This window comes from Pteronotus mesoamericanus, unplaced genomic scaffold (assembly GCF_021234165.1).
Source record: "Pteronotus mesoamericanus isolate MK-2021 breed Mesoamerican mustached bat unplaced genomic scaffold, CSHL_Meso_final contig_121, whole genome shotgun sequence".
NCBI lineage: Eukaryota > Metazoa > Chordata > Mammalia > Chiroptera > Mormoopidae > Pteronotus > Pteronotus mesoamericanus.
The window spans coordinates 885,598-906,217 of NW_026555046.1; the positions used below are offsets into that span (position 1 = coordinate 885,598).

Consider the following 20,620-nt stretch of genomic DNA (forward strand, 5'->3'; position numbering starts at 1 on the left):
GAAATGTGAAGACAAGTAAAGTTTCTGATGCATGATTTTCTGCTTGAAGCTGGGTTGGTTTTGGTTTTTGCTTCTGTTTGTGGATGCTGAGCAGCAGGCAGGGAAACCTGCTGGTGGGGACTACAGTTCTGGCTTGGTGTGCCTCAAACTTCAAGAAAATCACCCAAAAACCTCTGCCTCAGTTTCTTCAACCTGAAATACAGATGACTCATGACAACTCACCCCTACCATCACCCATACATATTTGGAATTTACCAGCCTGAATAGCATTCAGACTACCTTAGACTAGTCAGGGGCTACCAGCTGTGTTAACACACCCTCTCCTCAGGGCTAGTCCAGTCCCCGGAAGAAAAGAACACAGGAATGTGCTGTGAAAGTTATTCCACAGGATTTCTCCAAGAGCTCTAGGAACAAGGTTTAAAGGGGGTAAAAAAACTTTTAAAATGAGATATTTTTTAAAAGGTTATATTCTTTGAATATATTCAGGATTGGAACTGCAGGAGCAGCAGGCTTATTGAAGAGTGTTTGGCTACAAGGTGAAGTATGTAAGTAACCAGAAACCTCCACTGTGAACTCCTTCGGGCATAATTAATCTGAAGGCAACGTATGTCAAGGAGCAATTTAAGAATGTGCAGGAGATAAATTCACAAGTGGACAGTTTAAAATTTGGTACAATAATAACAAAAAATTTAAGGGGTGGCCATGTAAATCCTCTGTAGGTGCTGGGAGGTATGAATGAGTAAGTTCTGGAACTCCTTAGGCTAGGTACCAGGTGAATGGAAACCATCACTTTATCAAGATAATTTTTATTTAAAATAAAAAAGAAAACTACAGAAAGAACAAAGAATAAAAAGAATTTTAATAAAATCAACAAGTTTACATTTGTACATCTTGTGTATTTGGGACCGAACCAGGGGCAAAGGACAGATGTGCAAGGACAACAGTTCCTAAAGGAGATCGAGCAAAAAGCAATGGCTACCCAGCTGTGTGACAGGTGTCAGTTTGAGGGTGTTACCCGCGGTCACTCACTGAACTCCCGAAGGGAGTGCACTGCTGAGCCCAGGCCCCATGCTCCACAGCCTGCACAGCACCCCCACCTGAATACCCACCTGACAGGCAACAGCAGATAAACACTTAACAAAATTAAATAGTATTGCCCAGAGTATTAATGCCAACTGAGTTAATGCTGTTTTACCTAGAATGGTTATACCAAACCTAATGAGGGGAAAAAAGGGCTGATGATGGTTCTAATTGCTCAACACAGTCATAAAACAGCAGGCCTACAGAAGGAATCATGTATTTCTTTTAAAAATATGATTTGAGAAAAGAGCCTCATGGGAGTTCGAGAAAGGTATGATTTTGAACACAGGAGGTAATTCTGCACAGTGTCATAGAATTCTGCCCGTCTTAGAGGATTCGGGAGAGAGGGAGAACTGTTCAACTTTAATTCTTATTATTCTGAAGGAAATGTATTTCAAAATATTAATATTCAGAGAAAAAAAGAGACTAGTGCCCCCAAGTTAGGCATGAGCAATCACAAGACTTACACCCATTTTGAGTAGAGAGAAACAGTGCTTTTAAAAGTGCAATGCTGCATGGACTAGTGACTTGTTCTTTGAGGAGTACATCCAAGCTCACAAGTTGTAATGCTGATGTGCACAGCGATACAATGATTCTGCAACAGAGTCATCCACATGGTGAAACACATGACCGGGCTTTGAATCCACACCAATGTATAGCATATGGTTGAGTTACAAGAAGCATTTCTTCATCATTTATTCTTTAGATCACTGAGACACAGTTAGGAAAGAATGCAGGGGTGTCTCTGCTTTCTTGGCCCAGCTGGAATCACGAAAGGAAAAGGAATGCTGACCATTATCAGCAGAGGACACACGTTTTAAAGCATGGAAAATGAGTTCTCGTCCCCCTCTGCAAGGCTTAGGCTGACAGACAGCCTGTATTCCAGGGTCCTTTCTTACTCAGAGAAGCTGATGCTTGTTTTCCAAGTGTTACGCCAGGGGACACAGTGTCTTTACTGTTAATTCCTACCCGAGTCAACAATCAAAATGAAGAAATTCAAATGAGGGCAGTATAGTAACAACAGCTTCAGCCTCTCCACAACTTTTGCCAGAAACACAAAATGAATTTGCAGTTCAAGGAACAGGAGGCATTTTTCCTGTGTGTTCAGGAAACCTCAGAGCAGATGTGTGAAGTGCTGGGAGGTAAGGCAGCCTGACTGGACTTCCCCATAAGGGTGTGTGGCATTACCTGTAGGAAAGGTGGCATCTCTACCATGTACAAAGGCAGCTGCCACCGACTGCCTGCCCTGCCGAGAGTGAGGGTAAAACCAGCCTCTCCTGAAAATACGCTCGGTTTGTGCTCATAACGTTTCCCTTTTGATTTCCCGAATATTCAATGGGCGGTGCATTTTAACAAGAAAAACATCCCTAACAAATGAGACAGGTGTCGTATTTCTCTAAAGGAGAAATACTACAAAGATGACATAACTTCAAAAAAAATTTTTAGCCACACGTTAGTCACGGAGTTTCTGATCACCAGGTGCTGTGATAGTGAAGGAGCTGTGCCTGGGCCCTGCCCCACCACAGCACCATCTCTGCTGTCACTTTTAAGATAGACAGGCAGCTTCTCCCAGCCTTATCAGTTTTGTGTAAGGTCTCCACTTGCTAGGCAGCCAGAAGGATACAAATTTACCCCAAAGGGAGTGCTTGGGTGAACAAAGTAGAATCTCTTAGGGGTTGAGAGCCAGATGGGAAGCAAGAAGGAATGGAAAAACTTCCCTAAGGCAGCCGATGCCAAGGGCAAAAGCAGAGACCACATGGTCATTCAGGAAACAGATGGGACCCCAGTGGCTGTGCCATGGATGGAGCACACACCCACACGGGAAGGAAAAGTGCGACAGTGAGACCTGCCCTCACAGGACTCTGTGCCCTGGACACTCACCTGGCCCAAAGAGGGTGTCACATGTGTGCCATCCTGAAGCAAATGCTTCCAGTGCAAATGTGTGCCTGAAGATCAGGTGGGGGCCAGGGGAAATCCGGTGGGTTTGGAGTGCACTGGGAAGGCTCATTTTTCTTTCCAAGTAGACACCTGTTTTGGATGACCATGCGTCTGGACAGTGAACTCTCGCATGTCTCTCTCTTCAGGTTTTTCATTTACATTCATTGCAGATTGGTGAGCAGGGAAGAGTCCTTGTTTCACATTGACTAAAGTCTCCCAGGCACCCAGATGTCACGCTTCATCTTGGCTGACACAGTGCCATGCTTTCTGCTTTTTGCATCCAGCAGACTTGGTGCATCAAGAATTTGAGGTCCCCCTGGCACCCCCAGGTAGCCCTTCAAGTCCGTGCGCCAGGTCTGGGGGAGCTGGGGTCCGTGTGTTTCCTGGCAGCACAGTGGGTGTGGACGAGACCACCATTTGGGTATCTAACAAACACGGGCTCACAGAAGGGATTCTGACATAGCTGGCACAGATTTTTGTCTGACAGCCGAAATGAGCTTCCTTTCAACCTCATCTGTGAAAATAAAGACAGAACTCTCACATATTGTTATGCTGTTTTTCTGAGCTGACATGCATTATCCCATGGATCATTATTACTGATGAGGACTGCTTTAATATCAACTTCTTGAAACAGAATATTAGAAGTTAAAAAAAAAATATCCTTAGTAACTAGAGAAGTAAAAAAAAAAAAAAAAAAAAAAAAAAAGCCTCAAAACTGCTTTCTTTTTTTACAAGTCATTGCTGCTTGTCTAGCAGAAGCATTTCCAACCAAGATCATCTCTCAGATGTTCTGTGAACTCCGACATATTTTGGCAAGGCCTAGTATAATGTCATGTACTGCTGGAGCTGAATAAACCCTGCTCCTCTCACTGGCAAACAAGCAGAATAAGGCATAAGTAAGGAACATGGTCAAAGCTGCAGGGTTGATTAGTGGCACATTCCTGCCTAATCCCAGGACACATAACTTCATTTCTTTAAAGGTACCTAACAAAACTGAGCTGTGACCGCATTGTTCCCTGTCTGGTAAGACCTAAGTTTTGCAGGTTAAAGAGCCTTTTTTTCACAAAGAAGGCACATCAACCTATTGGAGGGATTGAGTAACAACAAGGACACATTAGTTTCATTAGTCACTCAATAAACATGTATTCAATGACTTTAAGACATCAGGCTTGGTTGGTTCTAGCAATAGTGAAATAAGTGAATGAAGCTCCCTGCTCTCGAAGAACTCAAACTCTAACAGTAGAGGGAAAACAATTACAAATGCATGTACTCAGAAGTGGTTAACCTGCTTCAAAGGGAATGAAGGTTTCACAAAGGAAAAATACTTGCCTAGGCTTCCATCAGGCACTCACCAGGCACCAAAGGGAAAGAAAAGAATACCTCAGGCAGAGAGAATGGCAGGGAGCAATGGCCTTATGAGTGAAACACTATGTCACAGTGGGCGGTGCCACACATCCTGGCAAGCAGTCAGAGGTAGACAGGGACAGGCCACGGGAAGTGACTCTGAATCTTCCAGGAGTCAACTTGTTCACGGTGGGGTGAGGGAGTAGCGGGGAAGGAGGTGGGTGGAAGTAGGGCTATGGAAGGGCAGGCAGTCCGATTCCTGCTCTGCAAAGATCATTCTGCCAGCCATGTGGAGTGTGGAGCTTACAAGAGAGGAGTCTCCAGAGGGAGATAAGTTTGGGGGCTGCTACGGACTGAATGCTTTTGTGCCCCACTTCCCAATTCAAATGTTGAGGCCCTAATTCCTAATGTGATGGTATTTGGGGGTGGGGCTTTTGGCAGGTGATTAAGGTTAGATGAGGGTCATTAGGTAGGGCTCCCATGATGGGATTAGGACCATCAGAAGAAGAGGAAGAGAGACCAGAGCTTGCTCTCTGCTCTGTGAGTGAGGAGATTGTCTACAAGCCAAGAAGAGTCCATAGCAGGCGCAGAATCTGCTGGCAACTTAAATCTTAAATTCCCAGCCTCCATAACTGTGAGGAACAAACGTGTGTTGTTTAAGACCCTGAGTCTGTGGCATCTGGTGGCGCAGCCTGAACTGAGTAAGACAAGGACCAGGAATGTGGAGTTCTGAAATGGCCCGGAATGCATGCCTGGGCTCTTCTATTTACTGTGTGACTTCTCTGTGCTTCAGTTACCCCTTCTGTGAAATGGTGATAATAGTAGATACTATATAAAATGTTGTGATGATGAAGTGTTATCATGATGTAAAGTGTAGAAAAGTGCCTAACACACAATATGTACTTGCTTTCTTGATCATCAGAGCAGAAAAGGGAGACAAATTACACCAGCATTATTCCTGCCCCAGCTCCTACCTCCACGCATATGCACCTGTTTCTATAGGAGTGGAACATATTTGATGTGTTGATGCTGTAGAGAAAAATCACTAACCAAGAATATTTTTCCACAGGTAATATGTATATTAAATAAAGTGTCAACTGGCTAAGAAGCTAGCCAGGCTCTCACCTTATCGTATTTGTAGATTAAGTTTTCAGACTTGGCCAGGCCGAGAGCCACCTGAGTGGTCCTCCTGGTGTGCACACTGCCCCTCATGGCCCCGGTCAGGAACGGGCAGAGCAGCTGCACTGACCAGGTACCTGGCAGCAGAGGCAGGACCTGGGCAGCATCAAACTCTGCAGCATGGTGGTTCAGGAGGTCCACAGCAGCCACGGCCAGCTCAGGAGCTGAGGGGCTGGGGCTCAGGTAAATGGTGAGGAGCGTGTGGAAGAGTTGCTGCCGGTAGGCTGGGTCCCTGCCCTCAGAGCGCCAGAGGCAGTAGTCTTCAGCTGCTGAGACGTCCCTCAGTTCATGCACCAAGATGCGCAGCGCCTTCTCATGCTCTTCCAGCTTCCCGTGCAGGATGGCACGCTCCATGGGCAGGCTGGCACCCTGCACCTTCTCTGTGGGGCAGAACCCACTGGTCAGGGCAGGCAGGGCCTGAGCCGCTCTGAGCCAAGCTAGTGTAGAACCAGCTGCCTGGTGCTCTCAGCTTAGGAAAGGGCAAGGCAGATCTGGCCACCCAACATTCCTGACCACTGCCACCCACCACCCCTATGCACTGCCATCCAGCTATGCACCACCCCCAGCGCTCCCACACACCGCCATCATGCTCCCCTGGGCACCCAAGAAGGCTTTCTCTGTTTCCACTTTCCCATTTGGTGTCAGTAACACCAAAGATAGACTTGACCCCTAAGTACAGCCAGGTCTCATAATACAGCTTTTTAACGATGTTTAGAGAATGAATGAAACATATGATGCATGGTCTCAAAAGGCCCCAGTGAAACCCTCAGTATTGCAGTGTCAGACCTCCAATTAATCCATGTTATTCCTATCTTCCCAGTAAGTATCTTCTGACTAAAGCAGGAATACACTACAGTCACTAAATCCCGATCATACCACCTCACCCCATAAAGTGTGCCAAGCCCCTCTAGTCCAATTTAAAATATATTTCATGGAAAGGAATATGGGTTTGTATTGTTAAAATCCCTATCTACGTCAGTCTAAAGATTTTTTGTTTCTCTCGCAATTTAAAATTCTGACCAAGGTCCTGCCCTTGGTGGGCTGCATCTCATTAGCAAAGCCCCTTTGCTTTACTCCCCTGAAGGCTAGGGAGATAATGCAAAATCTCTCTCCACTGTGAAGGGATATCCCAAGGACAACTTCTTCAGGGACCAAGGTTTCTACTCTAACTGTAGCATTTTACATGTGAAGTTTGGCCACATTCAGGCCCGATGCACACAGCAGACACTTGTCTAGTAGCAAAGGGCTGCCTCTTCAACATATGTCACCTACAGCACTAGACACAGAAGCTGCAACAGGCGTCATCCAATCCTCACAAAAAACTGTCAACAAATAATTACTAAGTGCACACCACATTCATGGAACAGAGAGAGGCACAAAGATGGTTAAGAAAAGGTCTTGCAGTGACCTATACTTTCACGTCTATCATCTCATCCATATTTAATTCTCATCCCCAGTGGGTAGACCTGGCAGGAACTGTTCGGCAGTGTGGCCAGAGTGACACTCCCCAAGTCACCTGACTAACAAGGGTACAGAGGGAGCCTCTGAGTGCTGGTCCACAGTGCCTTGGGGACACCCCTGTTCCTGCAAGTTCTAGATCTGGCCTGCAAGTCCAGACTTATCCTTTATGACTGCTAAAACAGGACCTCCTCTGAGAGCTCTCCCTGCCCATCCACTCCAAGAACCCATGTGGAGCCTTTACCAGCCCTCATCTGCCCTTTGCTTATGAGGACAAGAATCAAGTCACATGTATCTTTATATCCTCTGAGCAGTCTGACACTATATGCATGCTCCAAAACGGTGCATGAATAAAAACCTTCATCAACAAACTAATGACTAGCATGAAATTTTTATACAGGGATTTGTAAAACGAAGTATGAAATAAATCAAGGGTGACAGTAAAAATGTCGAACAAGCTGTATAGCATGGGAACTGACCCATCAGAATGGCCAGCAGCTGTGAGCAGCTGACAAGTATCACAGCTGAATGTAAAGTGCAAGCTAGAGCTAGTACTGGCTATCCAAGAGGCTGTGTGAGCTGGGGCAAGTTGGTAACTGCTCCAAGCTTCAAATTACTCTGCTATAAAAATCATGAAGTATGATAGGACTTATCTCATAGGCTTGTTGTGGAAATACACATCATAATGCATGCTAAGCATTTTTTTGTAACCAGAATTTATTTGTAACTCCCAAGTCAATACTTGTGGTGCTTTTGAAGGCATCTGTGGACTTGTGCAGAGTGGCAAAACATTTGAGCCATCGACACTCACTTTCCAGCTGAGGTCAAGCAAAGTGACACACTGCTTTCTTGCAGCTCTCATTGGACAAACAGTGTGCTTCTCATGGTCTACTCTGTCACAGTTTGGCATTTTTGTTGGTGATTTCAGCATTTTAAAATGACCCTCAAGCACAGTATTGAGGAGCTATCTAGTGTTTCTAAGTACAGGAAGGCTGTGAGGTGCCTTACAGAGAAAGTGTGTGTATCAGGTGAGCACTGGTCAGGCCTGACTCAGGAGTGCTACTGGTGACTTCTGGCCAAGAAGGAAGTCTAGGTAAGCATGCTTTGGCTACGTGCACAACAACAGCAAAAATTACAACGAGACTACAAAACAAATCTCACCCAGATCAGTCAGAAAATCTAGCTGTACAGAAGTCTGACAACCAAGGATTTAAAGAAGCCACATTTATCCACACCAAGAAGGAGGGGTGGAGACGTGGCGAGGCAGCAGAACAGGCAGTCCCAGGAGTGGTGGATAAAAATTGGGAGGGATACCTTGGGAGAAAGAGATCCCAGCCCCAGGCGAGATTACCCAGTCCAGGGTTCCAGCACCAGGAAGGTAAGTCCCCATAACTTCTGGCTGCAAAAATCAGTGGGGGTTGAGGCTGCAGAAGAAACTGCGGGATACTCAAGAGACTTCTCTTAAAGAGCCTGCAACAGACTTAGGATTCATGGAGACCTACCTCCTCTGGGATTCAGCACCAGGGCGACAGCTGGAAGGGCACAAGTGGCATACAGGGAGAAAGTGAAGTGACTAGCAAGGGGGCAAGTGCCAGGGAGACAGCTTCCTCCTGGGCAAACTCCAGAGGCCAGGCAGGGGTACTGCCCCCTCTCAGAGCCCTCCGCCACACAGAGCCGCAGGTGGTGAAACGGGGGTCACCTAAGGCTCCGCCCCACAGAGTTTACAGGTGCCTTTTCTACAAAAGGCCATGCTACTAAGACAGAGAGTCAAAGCAGGTCTACCTAATACACAGAAACACACACAGGGAGGCTGCCAAATTAAGGAGACAAAGAAATATGGCCCAGATGAAACAACAGAACAAAACTCCAGAGAACTAAATGAAATGGAGATAAGCAACCTATCAGATACAGAGTTCAAAACACTGGTTATCGGAATGCTCAAGGAAATCATTGGGTACTTCAACAGCATAAAAAAGACACAGGCAGAAGTGAAGGTGGCATTACATGAAATAAAGAAAAGTCCAGAGGGAAACTAATAGTGGAGGTGATGAAGCTGAGAGTCAAATCAATGATTTGGAACATAAGGAAGGAAAAAGCATTCGATCAGAACAGCAAGACAAGAAAAGAATTTTAAAAAGTAAAAATAGAATAAGGAGCCTCTGGGACATCTCCAAATGTACTCACACCATAGTCACAGGGGTGCCAGAAGGAGAAGAGGAAGAGCAAAAATTGAAAACTTATTTGGTGAAGGAAATTGACATACAAGTCCGGGAAGCAGAGACAGTCCCAAACAAGTTGGAAAAGAGAGACAGACCCAAAGAGGAAAAGAGAGACACATCGTAATTAAAATGCCCGAAGTTACAGAGAGAGAATCTTAAAAACAGCAAGAGAAAAGCAGATGATAACCTGCAAAGGAGTTCCTATAAGACTTTCAGCTGATTTCTCAAAAGATACTTTACAGGCTAAAAAGGCTGGCAAGGAGTATTCAAGGTGATGAAAGGCAAGGACCTACATCCAAGACTATTCTATCCAACAAAGCTATCATTTAGAATTGAGGGCAGATAAAGTGCTCCTCCGGCAAGATAAAATTAAAGGAGTTCACCATCACCAAGCCATTATTATATGAAATGTTAAAGGAAACTATTAAAGAGAAAGATCAAAACTATGAACATTAAAATGGCAACAAATGCCCAACTATCAACAACTGAATCTAAAAAACAAACTAAGCAAACAAGCAAAACAGGAACAGAATCATAGATATGGAGATCATTTGGAGGGTTATCAGCTGGGAAGGGGAAGGGGGAGAATGGGGAAAAGGTGAAGAAATTAAAAAGTACAAATTGGTAGGTACAAAATAGACAGAGCGATGTTAAGAACGGTATAGGAATTGCAGTAGCCAAAGAACTTATATGCAAGACCTATGGACATGAACTAAGGGAGGGGACTGCTGGAGGGAATGGGGGTACTAGGTGGATGGGGGGGGGGGAGGGGGAAAAATTGGGACAGCAGTAATAGCATAATCAATAACACATATTTTCAAAAAAGAGTGCCATTGGCTCTGAGTTCAATGTTAATGAACAACTAATAAATAAGGTGCCTTTAAACAGAAACGTTCATGAAACAAGGTTACGTACTGACTGGCTGAGGAAAATGTTGGAATCAGAGGTATGCAGGAACCTAAGCCTGTATTTGTCTACGCACCATGTTTTGACACTCACTAATTCAGTGTTTGTGAAGACTTTATGGAACAGAACCCCTGGGACTAATCAGAACTGACTGCAGATAAAGGACCACGGTCCATTTGTGGAGGGGGAGGCAGGAGAAGTTCTGCCCCACCTTCTAGGGAGGCTGACTTTGTGCCAAAGAGTCTCAAGGATCACCCATGGAATCAAAACAAGGAGCATGCCAGAGCCTTCCTCTCTGTGTCCCCCTCACCCCAGGCCTGGCAGAAGCTTATCAGTGGAGATACTCCTCACCCATCAGAAAGTGAACTCGGTATACATCGGATTTCTGCAGCAGATGTTGTAGCTTCGCCTGTGTCTCAGTCACTTCTGTACCCTTGCCATTGGCGCTGGGCCTCTGCTGCAGCACCTTGTCCAGGTAGAGGACAGCCAAGTGCGTGTGGTACTCTTCCCACTGCAGGAAATGGGGTCCAAGCAGACATGTGTTTGCAGGCGGGAAGCTGGAGGGCGCCCTGGCAGCAAGTCCCAGACCGACCCATCCTGGGGGCATCTGGGCAGGTTCTTAAGGACAATGAATAGAACACACCTGTTGGGTCGAAAACCTCTCAGAAACCACAATATGGAGAAGGTAAATTTAATGTCTATGGGGAAAATATAAAAGGGTTACTTCTCATTTTTAGAATTAGGGGCCACAGGATTTAAATATTCTCCAAAAAGGTGCATCTTCTCTCATTTCCTTTAAGAGAAATAATAAGGAAGAAATAGAGAATAAAAATATAAGCTCGGTGGATATGAGATGGGGGTTAAAAAAAAGCTACTTATTCCTCCCCTCTTTCACAAACCTCCAGTTACCCCGAAGACCATCAACAAGTACAGACTGCACAGCCAGGGAACAGAAAATATTACATAAGGACCACCTGCCAACAGGTTTTATTGTTGAATTCTGTGTCTTAAGTCGCTACAGTGATGCCACAGCCTAAACACCTGAGTCCAAGTTTGGCAATGCTCACCTGCAGTTTCCTGTCCATAACTAAATGTTCCAGGTATTTGACAAGGGCATCAGGGTATTTCTTAAGGCAAGTGAGAATATCATCTGGATTAAAACTGTTCTGCTGTTCCTCCAACGGTCTCTTGGTGAAAACTTGAACTCCAACCTGAAAGAAGAGCAGTGACTAAGTTATGCTTTGCAAAGTTTATTCTGAGCACTGGAGACTCATACTTTGGGCAAAATCACTGTTAGAAACACAGTGATACCGAAAAGCAGTGTAGCACGAGGCTGACAAAGACCAAGAGGTGACAGCCAACAGGTGCTTTCTCACTGCCCTCCCTCCTTCAGACCTACGACTTCCCCATCTGGGGGGTGGAAGCAGAGACATGACGACGATTTGCCTGCCACGGCCCAGGCCTGGCACCAAGCCCTGCAGGGCAATTATCTGATCCTGCTCCGTCCACAGAAAACAAAAACGCCAGACTTAGTTGGGAGTGGCATTCACAAACACACACCTTTCAGAAGGTGCTATGAATGCGCCGTGGCTATGCTTATTGCTTTTCTACAAAAGTGGCCTGTCCCAGACAGAGGATATGAAGTGTGCCTCTGAAGCACTGAAATGTAGAACTTCCCCTGGAGCTGGGATTCAAATGGCTGAAGGGGACATACTGAAGGGGGGAACTAAGGAAGTGGACAGAGAGGTCGAAGTGCAGCTTGTTAACCCCCTTAACATCAAGGTTTTGTTTGTTTTCACTATTTCTCCCACCCCGAATGCATTTACGAAGCACAGACCTCCTCACTTTTCTGCAAGGCCCAGTCGGCATACTTCCACACCAGCTCTTGGTCCGAGCTGTAGGTAAGGAAATCAACGACATACTCGTACAGGTCTGAGCGTGTGGAGTCGTGAATATCCCCGTTCACTATGTTCACCCACAACTGGAAAGGAACAACAAGAAAAAGGAATGAAAGCTCTTATTTCTTCTAGAATCAGCTGAGAAAGGCATGCTTACTTATTTGGCCTTATTTGATACTTAAAAGCAGTGGGACAAGCCCTGGCTGGTGTGGCTCAGTGGACTGAGTGCCGGCCTGTGAAGCAAAGGGTTGCTGGTTCAGTTCCCAGTCAGGGCACATGCCTGGGGTGGGGGCCAGGACCTAAGTAGGGGGCACACGAGGGGCAACCACACATTGATGTTTCTTTCCCTCTCTTTCTCCTTACCTCCCCTGGCTCTAGAAATAAATAAATAAAATCTTAAGAAAAAAAAAAGTAGCGGGACAAATTTTAAATGCCTAAATCAAATTTAGTATTTTTTTTTCAGAGAAATAAAGAAATGTAGAAGATGTGGTTCAGGAAATCAAGAAAATGAAGCACCAGGTTCTTTTTCTTCCCTTTTTAGTGATGTCACAGCAACACAAATCATTTATATAAAGTATGGGAAAAGGAGGATGTATTAAACATATTTCTTCATGAAATAAGCAAAATGATCACTGACAACATCCTGACACAGAAGGAATTCACCCATGTCCATCAGTGAGGCTGTTTCCACCTTCTCCATCCCAAGAATTTTTGATTTTGAAGTCCTGTTTTGACTGTGATAGATACTACACTTTCAAAAACTTTGATTCTGTCCCCTAGCATCTTGACAGTCTTTTGCACAAGGTCTCTTGATATACTAGGAATCAAAGGGCTCTGTCTTTTCATCCGGGAACTTCCCTGCTGCATAAACTGAAGCTTACGTTCAGCGCCCCAGAATGAGGCAGCATCGCAGGGGCAGAGGGGACGGAGGCTGCTGAGAGCCCGTTCTCTCCACCGTCGCTGCGGTGTCCCTCAGCCTCCTCTCTGCTGCGCTGCGCTCCTGAGCCATGCCACCAGTAAGAAGCCCACAGAACGAGGCAGGAGGCATAAATGCTTTAATTCTGATTATTGGCAGGCCAACATTTTTTTATGGTACTATTTCTTTAACACCGAATGGTCCAAATCAAATCTACTCACATATACACTAAAATGTGTCATTTAAAAAAAAAAATACTGGGATTCGGCCATATATTGAAATTTACTTCATATTATTTCAATTTTGTAAATCTCTCTGCTAATATTATTACAGTTACATCAAGATGTAATTCTTAGAATTATGTGATGTGAAAAACAAAAAATTTAACTTTGACACCTAAATCTACTCTTAGCCACTAGGTGCATGCTGATGGGAACCCATTTTTCTTTTTCAGCCTATTCTGCAAAGATGTTACCTTAACAGTTTAACCAATACACGTGTGTCTTTGGCAAAGTCATGAGGTTGACTTTAGCGTGGTGAGTATTGCTCATGGTCTTGGATGCTCACAAAACAAAACACATGAAGGCACACGAGGAAAGCACAATACAAAGCAATACCAGTGGGTGATAGCTGACACAAAGGGGACAGTCTCCTGAGAGTGTGAGATGAGGTCAGTCATACGATCTTAGATGCAAGACCAGAGCAAGACTAACACTTGGTACCATTTTAATTCAGGCTGCGCATCCCAGCCTGGGCCACCTGGTGCACTGGGTCTAACCCCAGTTCTGCCAATGGCCAGTGGCCTGAACCTGGCCAAGTGATGGCCTTTGATCAGCTTTAGTTTTGTCACAGATGACATAGGATAAAAATTCACTGCACTCTCTGGCAACAGTTATTGTCATTAAGTTATTAATATCATAAATTTATTAACATTAACAAGTAACTATAAAACAAACTGTTATTCCCAGTTTTAAATTTCTGATAAGGCACTGATATCATGTGCCTGGTGACTCAGTAAGAAATCATAGTTTTATTTGCTAAATTTTCAAAAAACTCAGTCTTGATAATGTTTTTTAAAGAGATGTAAAGACAAAGAAAAAACTTTTGGCCTACATTTCTCAAGCAATTCGCTTTCTAAAAACAGTACCAATTTTGTTCTTTAAAAAGCTGTGGATCAGGCAAAAGTGGTTTCTATCAATTTGTGATTTTTTAAAGCAACACTAAGGTAATGGTATTGATTTTTAAATAATGCTAAAGTGCTTTTGAACTAACCTGAACTGCAGCTGCATCTTGGTTATTGTAATGATAAAGCAGCCCAAGTGCAAAATACCTGAAAGAAAACAACAGGGTAAGTGCCCCGCCCCCACCACCTTCTGTGGGCAGCACCCACACAGGGACACTCCCAGCCGTGGCACCCCCGCCCCTCACCCGTGCTCTATTTAACTCAGAGTTCAACAACAGATTAGACAGCAACGAGATCCTTATTTCTGTTTATTTACTGATGGTATTGAAATGTATGCCCTATCAATTTTCAGAAAGGATCACATTCAGGTCTAATATAAGCTGACAATGAAAACTATAGCTTCACTATAGAAAAATCACATTTGAAATTACTTTACATTTGCTTCAAATATTACTATAATTTTATATCTCTTCAGTTAGCCCCCTTTAACCTAATATTAAAAGATTAGTAGGAAGGTATACTATCTAAACCACTACTGAAAGAAGGGGTAGGGAGTCTGAACATGGACAACAGAAATAAAGACCAATAGGAGCCAGGCATCGCAGAGAACAGGACGTCAGGGCGGGTTCCGGGGGAGGCCACCCTGAGTTCAAGGACACGAGTTTCTATTCAGGAGTCATACTTATGACCTGTATGACCTTGACCAAGTAGATTACCTTCCCTTGCCATCCATCTCCTCACTTATAAGTAGAAAGATTAGCAATGACATTAGTATTGCCTGGGCAGTAAGCCATGGCCACTCTTCCAAGTTCTGCAGGTGTGTCCAGCTCCTAGTCCCCCTCCTCCCAGCCGGTGACTGGACCAAGGGGCCCAGGAGGTGTGAGATTTTTTTCCCTAGAAGAGCAAACTTCCAAGATACCAAACTGTTTGCTAGAATCCTTCTCTTTTCCTTAACCTTTCAGAAAGTTTCACTGACTCTCTGGACCCTACCATTCTGAGTCACTACCATGAGGCTGCAGTATATCTTCTGGTCCCTAAACAAAATGACTCTGTTCCACAGTGTATTTCAGAAACTGAAGGAAATTGCCAGAAGAGCCAATACCCATGTGGACACCAGCCATGAGCCTGTGTTGTCTCAGCATCTGAACAGGACCAAAAATGTAATTGTCATGGTCCTCATGGGAGTTTATTGATGCTTTTGCCACTTCAAATACATACCAAAAACCACAGACAAAGAATCTTATTGCTTAACTGAGTTTAGGAGCCACCCAACATTTTTAAAGGAAAAAACCCAAGGCCCAGAAGAACTCAACAACTAAGCCACCTGACCAGGGTGAAGAAGCTGCCAGCTCTGTGATCAAATCAGTCACTATGGACCAACTGTGTGCATCATGAAAACAGTTTTAAGCTGTAACTTCTTATCCATAAGATCAATTATCTATTTATCCAGGTGACTATCTATCTGTTCAAATTGGTCACTGGAGGCTAACATACACTAGTAATTGTGGTATCTTCCACAGGCGAATCCTAGAGGGAATATGTAAGTAACTTAAGGATCACTTCATTTACCAACAAGGCTAGGCTTTGCTCCACATGTAGAAGATGATGTAACCTGAGGGGCCCTGTGCTGACACTATGATTTCACGGCAGTCCCTTGATGCATCTCTCAGAAGCTCAAGTCCACTGGTTTTATCAGCTGTGTGGGGAGGGGCTTGCATGAAGCTTCTGGCTGAAGTGGGAGAGGACACTCACTTTTTGTGCTTCTCTAGCCAGGCAGCACTGTCTGTCAGGAGACAGGAGTTCTCGGTGACCAGCAGGTCCAGCAGACTGTCGTGGTCAGCCTCTGCATATAGCTTGAGCAAGGCTGTATCGATGTCCTCCTTGTAACCGTTTGCTACCTCTGTGCTGCGGACTTCGTTCAAGTAGCTCATGAGGAAGTGCTTGCACTTGGCCATCTTCTCCTGGTCTCCTTGGGTCAGCTGGTTCAGGTCTGCGTACTCATGGAGAGGAGGGTGAGACCGTGTGAATGAAGAAGAGGTGGGCAACAGGAAGGGGTAGAGAGAGATCAGCTCCCGGACATCAAGCTGGCCGCTTCTGCAATTACAGTGTCAAACTAAATGAAGCAAAAAGAGAGAGAGAGTACACATAGGCACACAAAACAACACTGGAGGGGTGTGCATGTCTGCACACGTTAATAGGGAGCTGGATATGCACCAGAGAGACCACCTTAATTGGCAGGCATGACAAAGCACTACTGAACTGAGTGCCACCACCTGATTCCCCAAAAAAATAGCGGGAACCATGGTGAAAGATGTGCCTACACGTATTGAAGTGAAATATCAAAACATCTGAACACCAAGTCAGCACTGGGCTCCCTAGAGAGCAGGGCAAAGAAAGAAATACGAATGAAATAACACATCGCTGTCTGATCAGGGTCTCCTAAAACCAAAGTTTTTTCTGGCACTAAATTATAAACAAGTTTATTGAATGGTCCATAAAGAAGAGACTTTACAAGACCATAACATACAATTACCTCATCAATGGTCTTATAACAGAAGACACAGAAGCATTCCATGTGGCCATTTCTGTGGTGACTTGAGAATGTTTCAGAACAACTCAAATGACTGGTATAGTGTCCTAACCTCATTAGACCCAGGAAGCCCTGTATAGTAATGTCTCATCTCTACTTCATTGTCCGTCCCTTTCCCACCTCCTCCCTCTGGCCCACTCGTCCTGTCCACAGTGATAATAACAGCAGTATCGTCAACTGTGGATCTCAACCCTGGCCAGGATCAAACCCATCTGTGGGAAACCTCTTGAGGGGAGACACAGCAGAGCCCCCTGCAGACACACCGAATGGGAGTTTCTGAGGCAGGACCTGAGTCTGCACTTCCTGTGACATTCACTGCATCCATCTTCCTTCACTTTCCCGGCTTCCTGCACTGGCCTCCTTCCTCCCACCCTGCTCTTTACCCACCTTCAGTGGTTCTGTTGCACCACCTGACAGCTTTGTCCCTCTCACATTCCAGCACTCCACTCCGCCTCACTGTTCTGTCTGTTGACAGAATTAATGTCTCTTAACCCTCGCTTTTGCTGTTCCCTTTGCCAAAAGCAGTGGCTCTCAATCAAAAGCAGTGTTGCTCCCTGGGGGATATTTGGCAATGTCCGGACGTATTTTTATCATGAGTAGCAGATGTTATTGGCGCCTAGCGAGTAGAGGCCAGGGCTGCTACAACATATCCTATGGTACATCCCAACCTGTCAATGTGCTATATGAGAAACCCTGGCATAAAGTATGGCTCACTATTTGGGAAACTTCTGCTCATCAGATAAGGTACAGAACAAATTCTGATGTCAGTCTGTGCTTGGCAATGCCCCCCTGCATTTCACTCACAGCACAGTGGCGCCTGCACTGGGCAATGGGCATGCCCCAAGAGCAGGGTGCTGCCCTACCCTCACGTCCTTGCTCTCAAGCTTATAACTGGGTACAAGAACAGGCTGCGCAACTCCCAGAGGACTAGACACATAGCATATGTCTCCATGACACAAAAGATACACCGGTTCTATCTTAGCTGCCAACCATGATTAGTCAACAATTATGGCTTCTAGCACCAAACTGAGAAGGAATCTGAGGACAAGTCCCAGAACAATGAGAAAAATGATCATGAGTAGTAGGAGCGTCTGCACTTGGGCACAGGAAGGGGAGGTGGAATCATGTTTGTCTTAGGAGGGTCTTCTTCAAATACCCAATGTTCTCAGTCACACTTTGGACAAAAGCTGAGTAGCAGTCGATATAAAAGTAAGTTATAACGAGGCTGAAGCATGAAGTGTAAACAACTGACAGGACCTACATTTATTCTCTTATAAAATCAGTTAACTTCTCTAGGAATGCGTCATGACCTTTCACCTCATATTCTAAATGAACCCATGAGAAAAAGATGTACTGGGAGACAACCATGACCCAAGAAAGAAGGCCTTCGATACAGCAGGGAGAAGACAAGGCATGAGAGAAAAGAACCTTGGTTTACACGGGCAGAGGATCTATTTAAATCCCAAAGCTATTCAACTTCCAGGAACAGATGATAACAGCACAGAGAACTTCCGTAAGTAAAAGAGATATAGGGCACCATGATTCAATATGAAATTACTTCTTCACTCAGAAGTTTGTTCTCTACCATTGATTTGGTAGAGCCTTGGTGGGTATCAGTGAGGTCCAGGCCTTTCTGCAAACACTGCCCAGAACAGGTGCTGGACAGCAAGCTATAGAATGGCATTCTGTTGCAGTTTTTACTGAGATGAAAAGGGTCTCTTCAGAGGTTTTGTATACATCTTATCTTATAGATGGCTCTACACTGCCTAGAATCTATTCCAGTCAGACATTTTGAAAACTTATTCATAAGCAATGCTTTAGTAGGGTATTTAGACTATGGTAGCAGGTTTACCTTACTCTTCTGCAAAGCACGCTGAGCAAGCACATGAACCATGGCCTCACTGAGCACAGTGTTAGAGGAATGGGCAGCTGAGAAACAGTGAGACAGGAGTGGGTGAGAGGACAGGCAAGATGGCCCGTGGTACAGGGTGACTCATAAAGCCAGGGTACCTCCATGAGAGAAACGCAACTTCCTGAGAGAGCCAACTAGGAACAGGCCATTTACAAAGTCTTTAGAAAAAGAGTCATTTTCATAAATCTTCCCAAAAGCACCTGCTCCTTTTTCTAAACTCATAGCTTCTTGTGAAATCTATGGAGAAAAGGAGAAGTGAACAATAGGTATCTTCCTAAAAATCCTCCATTTTTATCAGATTCACTTTTTCAGACTGCCCTCTCCTCTCTTTACAGGACTTTCATGTCCGTCCCTCCTCAGACCCCACCCTCTTTAAGATACAGGACAACTGAACTAAGGCTAAGGCAGGTGGAGGGAGTCAAGAATAAGCCTCACCATTACCACCTGAAGCACAATCTAACCACGACAGCATTTCCACTACAGCATCGCAGCTGGAACGGAGGCCCTGACCACAGAGGAACACCTGGAAATCTTGCTACCAACACCTCAAATTACCTGAAGAGCTCTTTAGCTTCCAGGAACTGAAGTTGTGCAAACTGTATGAACCCCGCCTGCTGCAGAACCCTTCTGTACATCACCTGCAGAGAAAGACAGGGTCAGAGTTCAAACTCAAACATAAATACCATCCACAGTAGGTGACACAAACCAAAAATCTTTTTGACACAAACCTTTGTCTCCTTGATGCTTCTTTCTTTATAGCATCCTAAACCTTAATATAATTTAAGTCAGGCTTGCTTTCTTTTTCTTTTTGCTTTTCAGTAGATGTTTATTTTCCCATACCCCTTTCTCAGAACACAGCAGAACCTGAATTTAGATCCCTTTAGTCACAGAACGAAAGCATTTGCTTGGAGGGCTGAGTAAATACCTCTGCCCTTCAGCAGAAAAATGAAGAATTTATAGGGGGAATTTCTTCTTGATTTTCAGGCACACCATGAAAAGCTGTCCTGTACATAGGACATTTATTTCCCTGGATCAGGGGCTTCTTTTTTCATTAGTTTCTCCAGAGACATTTTCCCTCTTTGAGAAACACTGGCTTTTAAAGGTCTAAATTGTCTGTCTCTTTGGATCTCTAGAAGAAATATTCCTTTAATCCCAGACCCACATTTAAACCTCTGGATAAATGCCTGTCTAGTTCAGAACTCAATGAAGTAAAACCAATACTTGCTTTAAATGAAGAGAACGGAGTGACATGGTGAAATGCCAGTCTATTGAACATCTGGTCTCCTTTTCTCTCCCTTTCTGGTTTCTCTAAGCCTAGGGTCTAGCATTTGGTCGCAAGCATCCTAAAGTTAAAATAAGTAATGTACTTTATTATATGAGTCACATCTAACCCTTCAAAACACACACACCTAATTAGGAAAAATTATCTTGAAATAAAAAACCTTTTGCTACATAATTTATTATATCAGAGCCCTGTTTGAAGACTAGTTGGTAGCTCTGAATTACACATTCATCCATTCCTTTGTATTTCGGCCCAGAAATGAGCAGGGGCGAGGAACAGAAAGAGAAAAAAGTCCCTCTAGGAACTCAGGGAGGCAAAGTGTGGACATGAGGAGTAAATGGGTGCAGGTTAAATGTTAATATATATAACTGCAGAAGCACAAGGGAGTTATTAGTTCTGCCCGGAGGAATGGGAAGGATTCAGGGGACAGGCATATTTAAGCAAAGTATCAAAACAACGCTTTACTGGGTATTGAAGTATGCTCCCCTTAATAGCAGAGCATAAATAACAAGTAAGGCAAAGGGGGAAGGTGGAGAGGTGTGTGAACACATGTGGCATGTTCCACCAACTGGGGAAGAAGGCACAAGAGGTGGCTGCTCTGTCTTCACCAACCACCTGTCCAGAGGCAAAGCGACCTCAGCCATTGTGTCTTCCTGTTTTTGCATAATGATACTGGTTATTTTTTAAATTGTTTTGAGTATTAAAAAATTTTTTT

At 44.6% G+C, this 20,620-nt stretch overlaps 1 protein-coding gene across 2 annotated transcripts in view; it reads right to left on the minus strand.

Annotated features, from left to right (window-relative positions):
• Positions 1–1,274: 1,274 nt before the first annotated feature.
• TGFBRAP1 (transforming growth factor beta receptor associated protein 1) overlaps positions 1,275–20,620 on the minus strand; it is a 54,184-nt gene continuing 34,838 nt past the window's right edge. For both annotated transcript variants that reach the window (XM_054585760.1, XM_054585751.1), the window contains exons 5-12: positions 19,179–19,261; positions 15,874–16,215; positions 14,211–14,268; positions 11,962–12,105; positions 11,192–11,335; positions 10,476–10,635; positions 5,488–5,921; positions 1,275–3,532 (exon numbers count right to left, since the gene is read on the minus strand). In XM_054585760.1, coding sequence (XP_054441735.1) covers positions 3,356–3,532; positions 5,488–5,921; positions 10,476–10,635; positions 11,192–11,335; positions 11,962–12,105; positions 14,211–14,268; positions 15,874–16,215; positions 19,179–19,261 — 1,542 coding nt within the window. In that variant the 3' untranslated portion in view covers positions 1,275–3,355. The remainder of the gene's footprint in view (positions 3,533–5,487; positions 5,922–10,475; positions 10,636–11,191; positions 11,336–11,961; positions 12,106–14,210; positions 14,269–15,873; positions 16,216–19,178; positions 19,262–20,620) is intronic.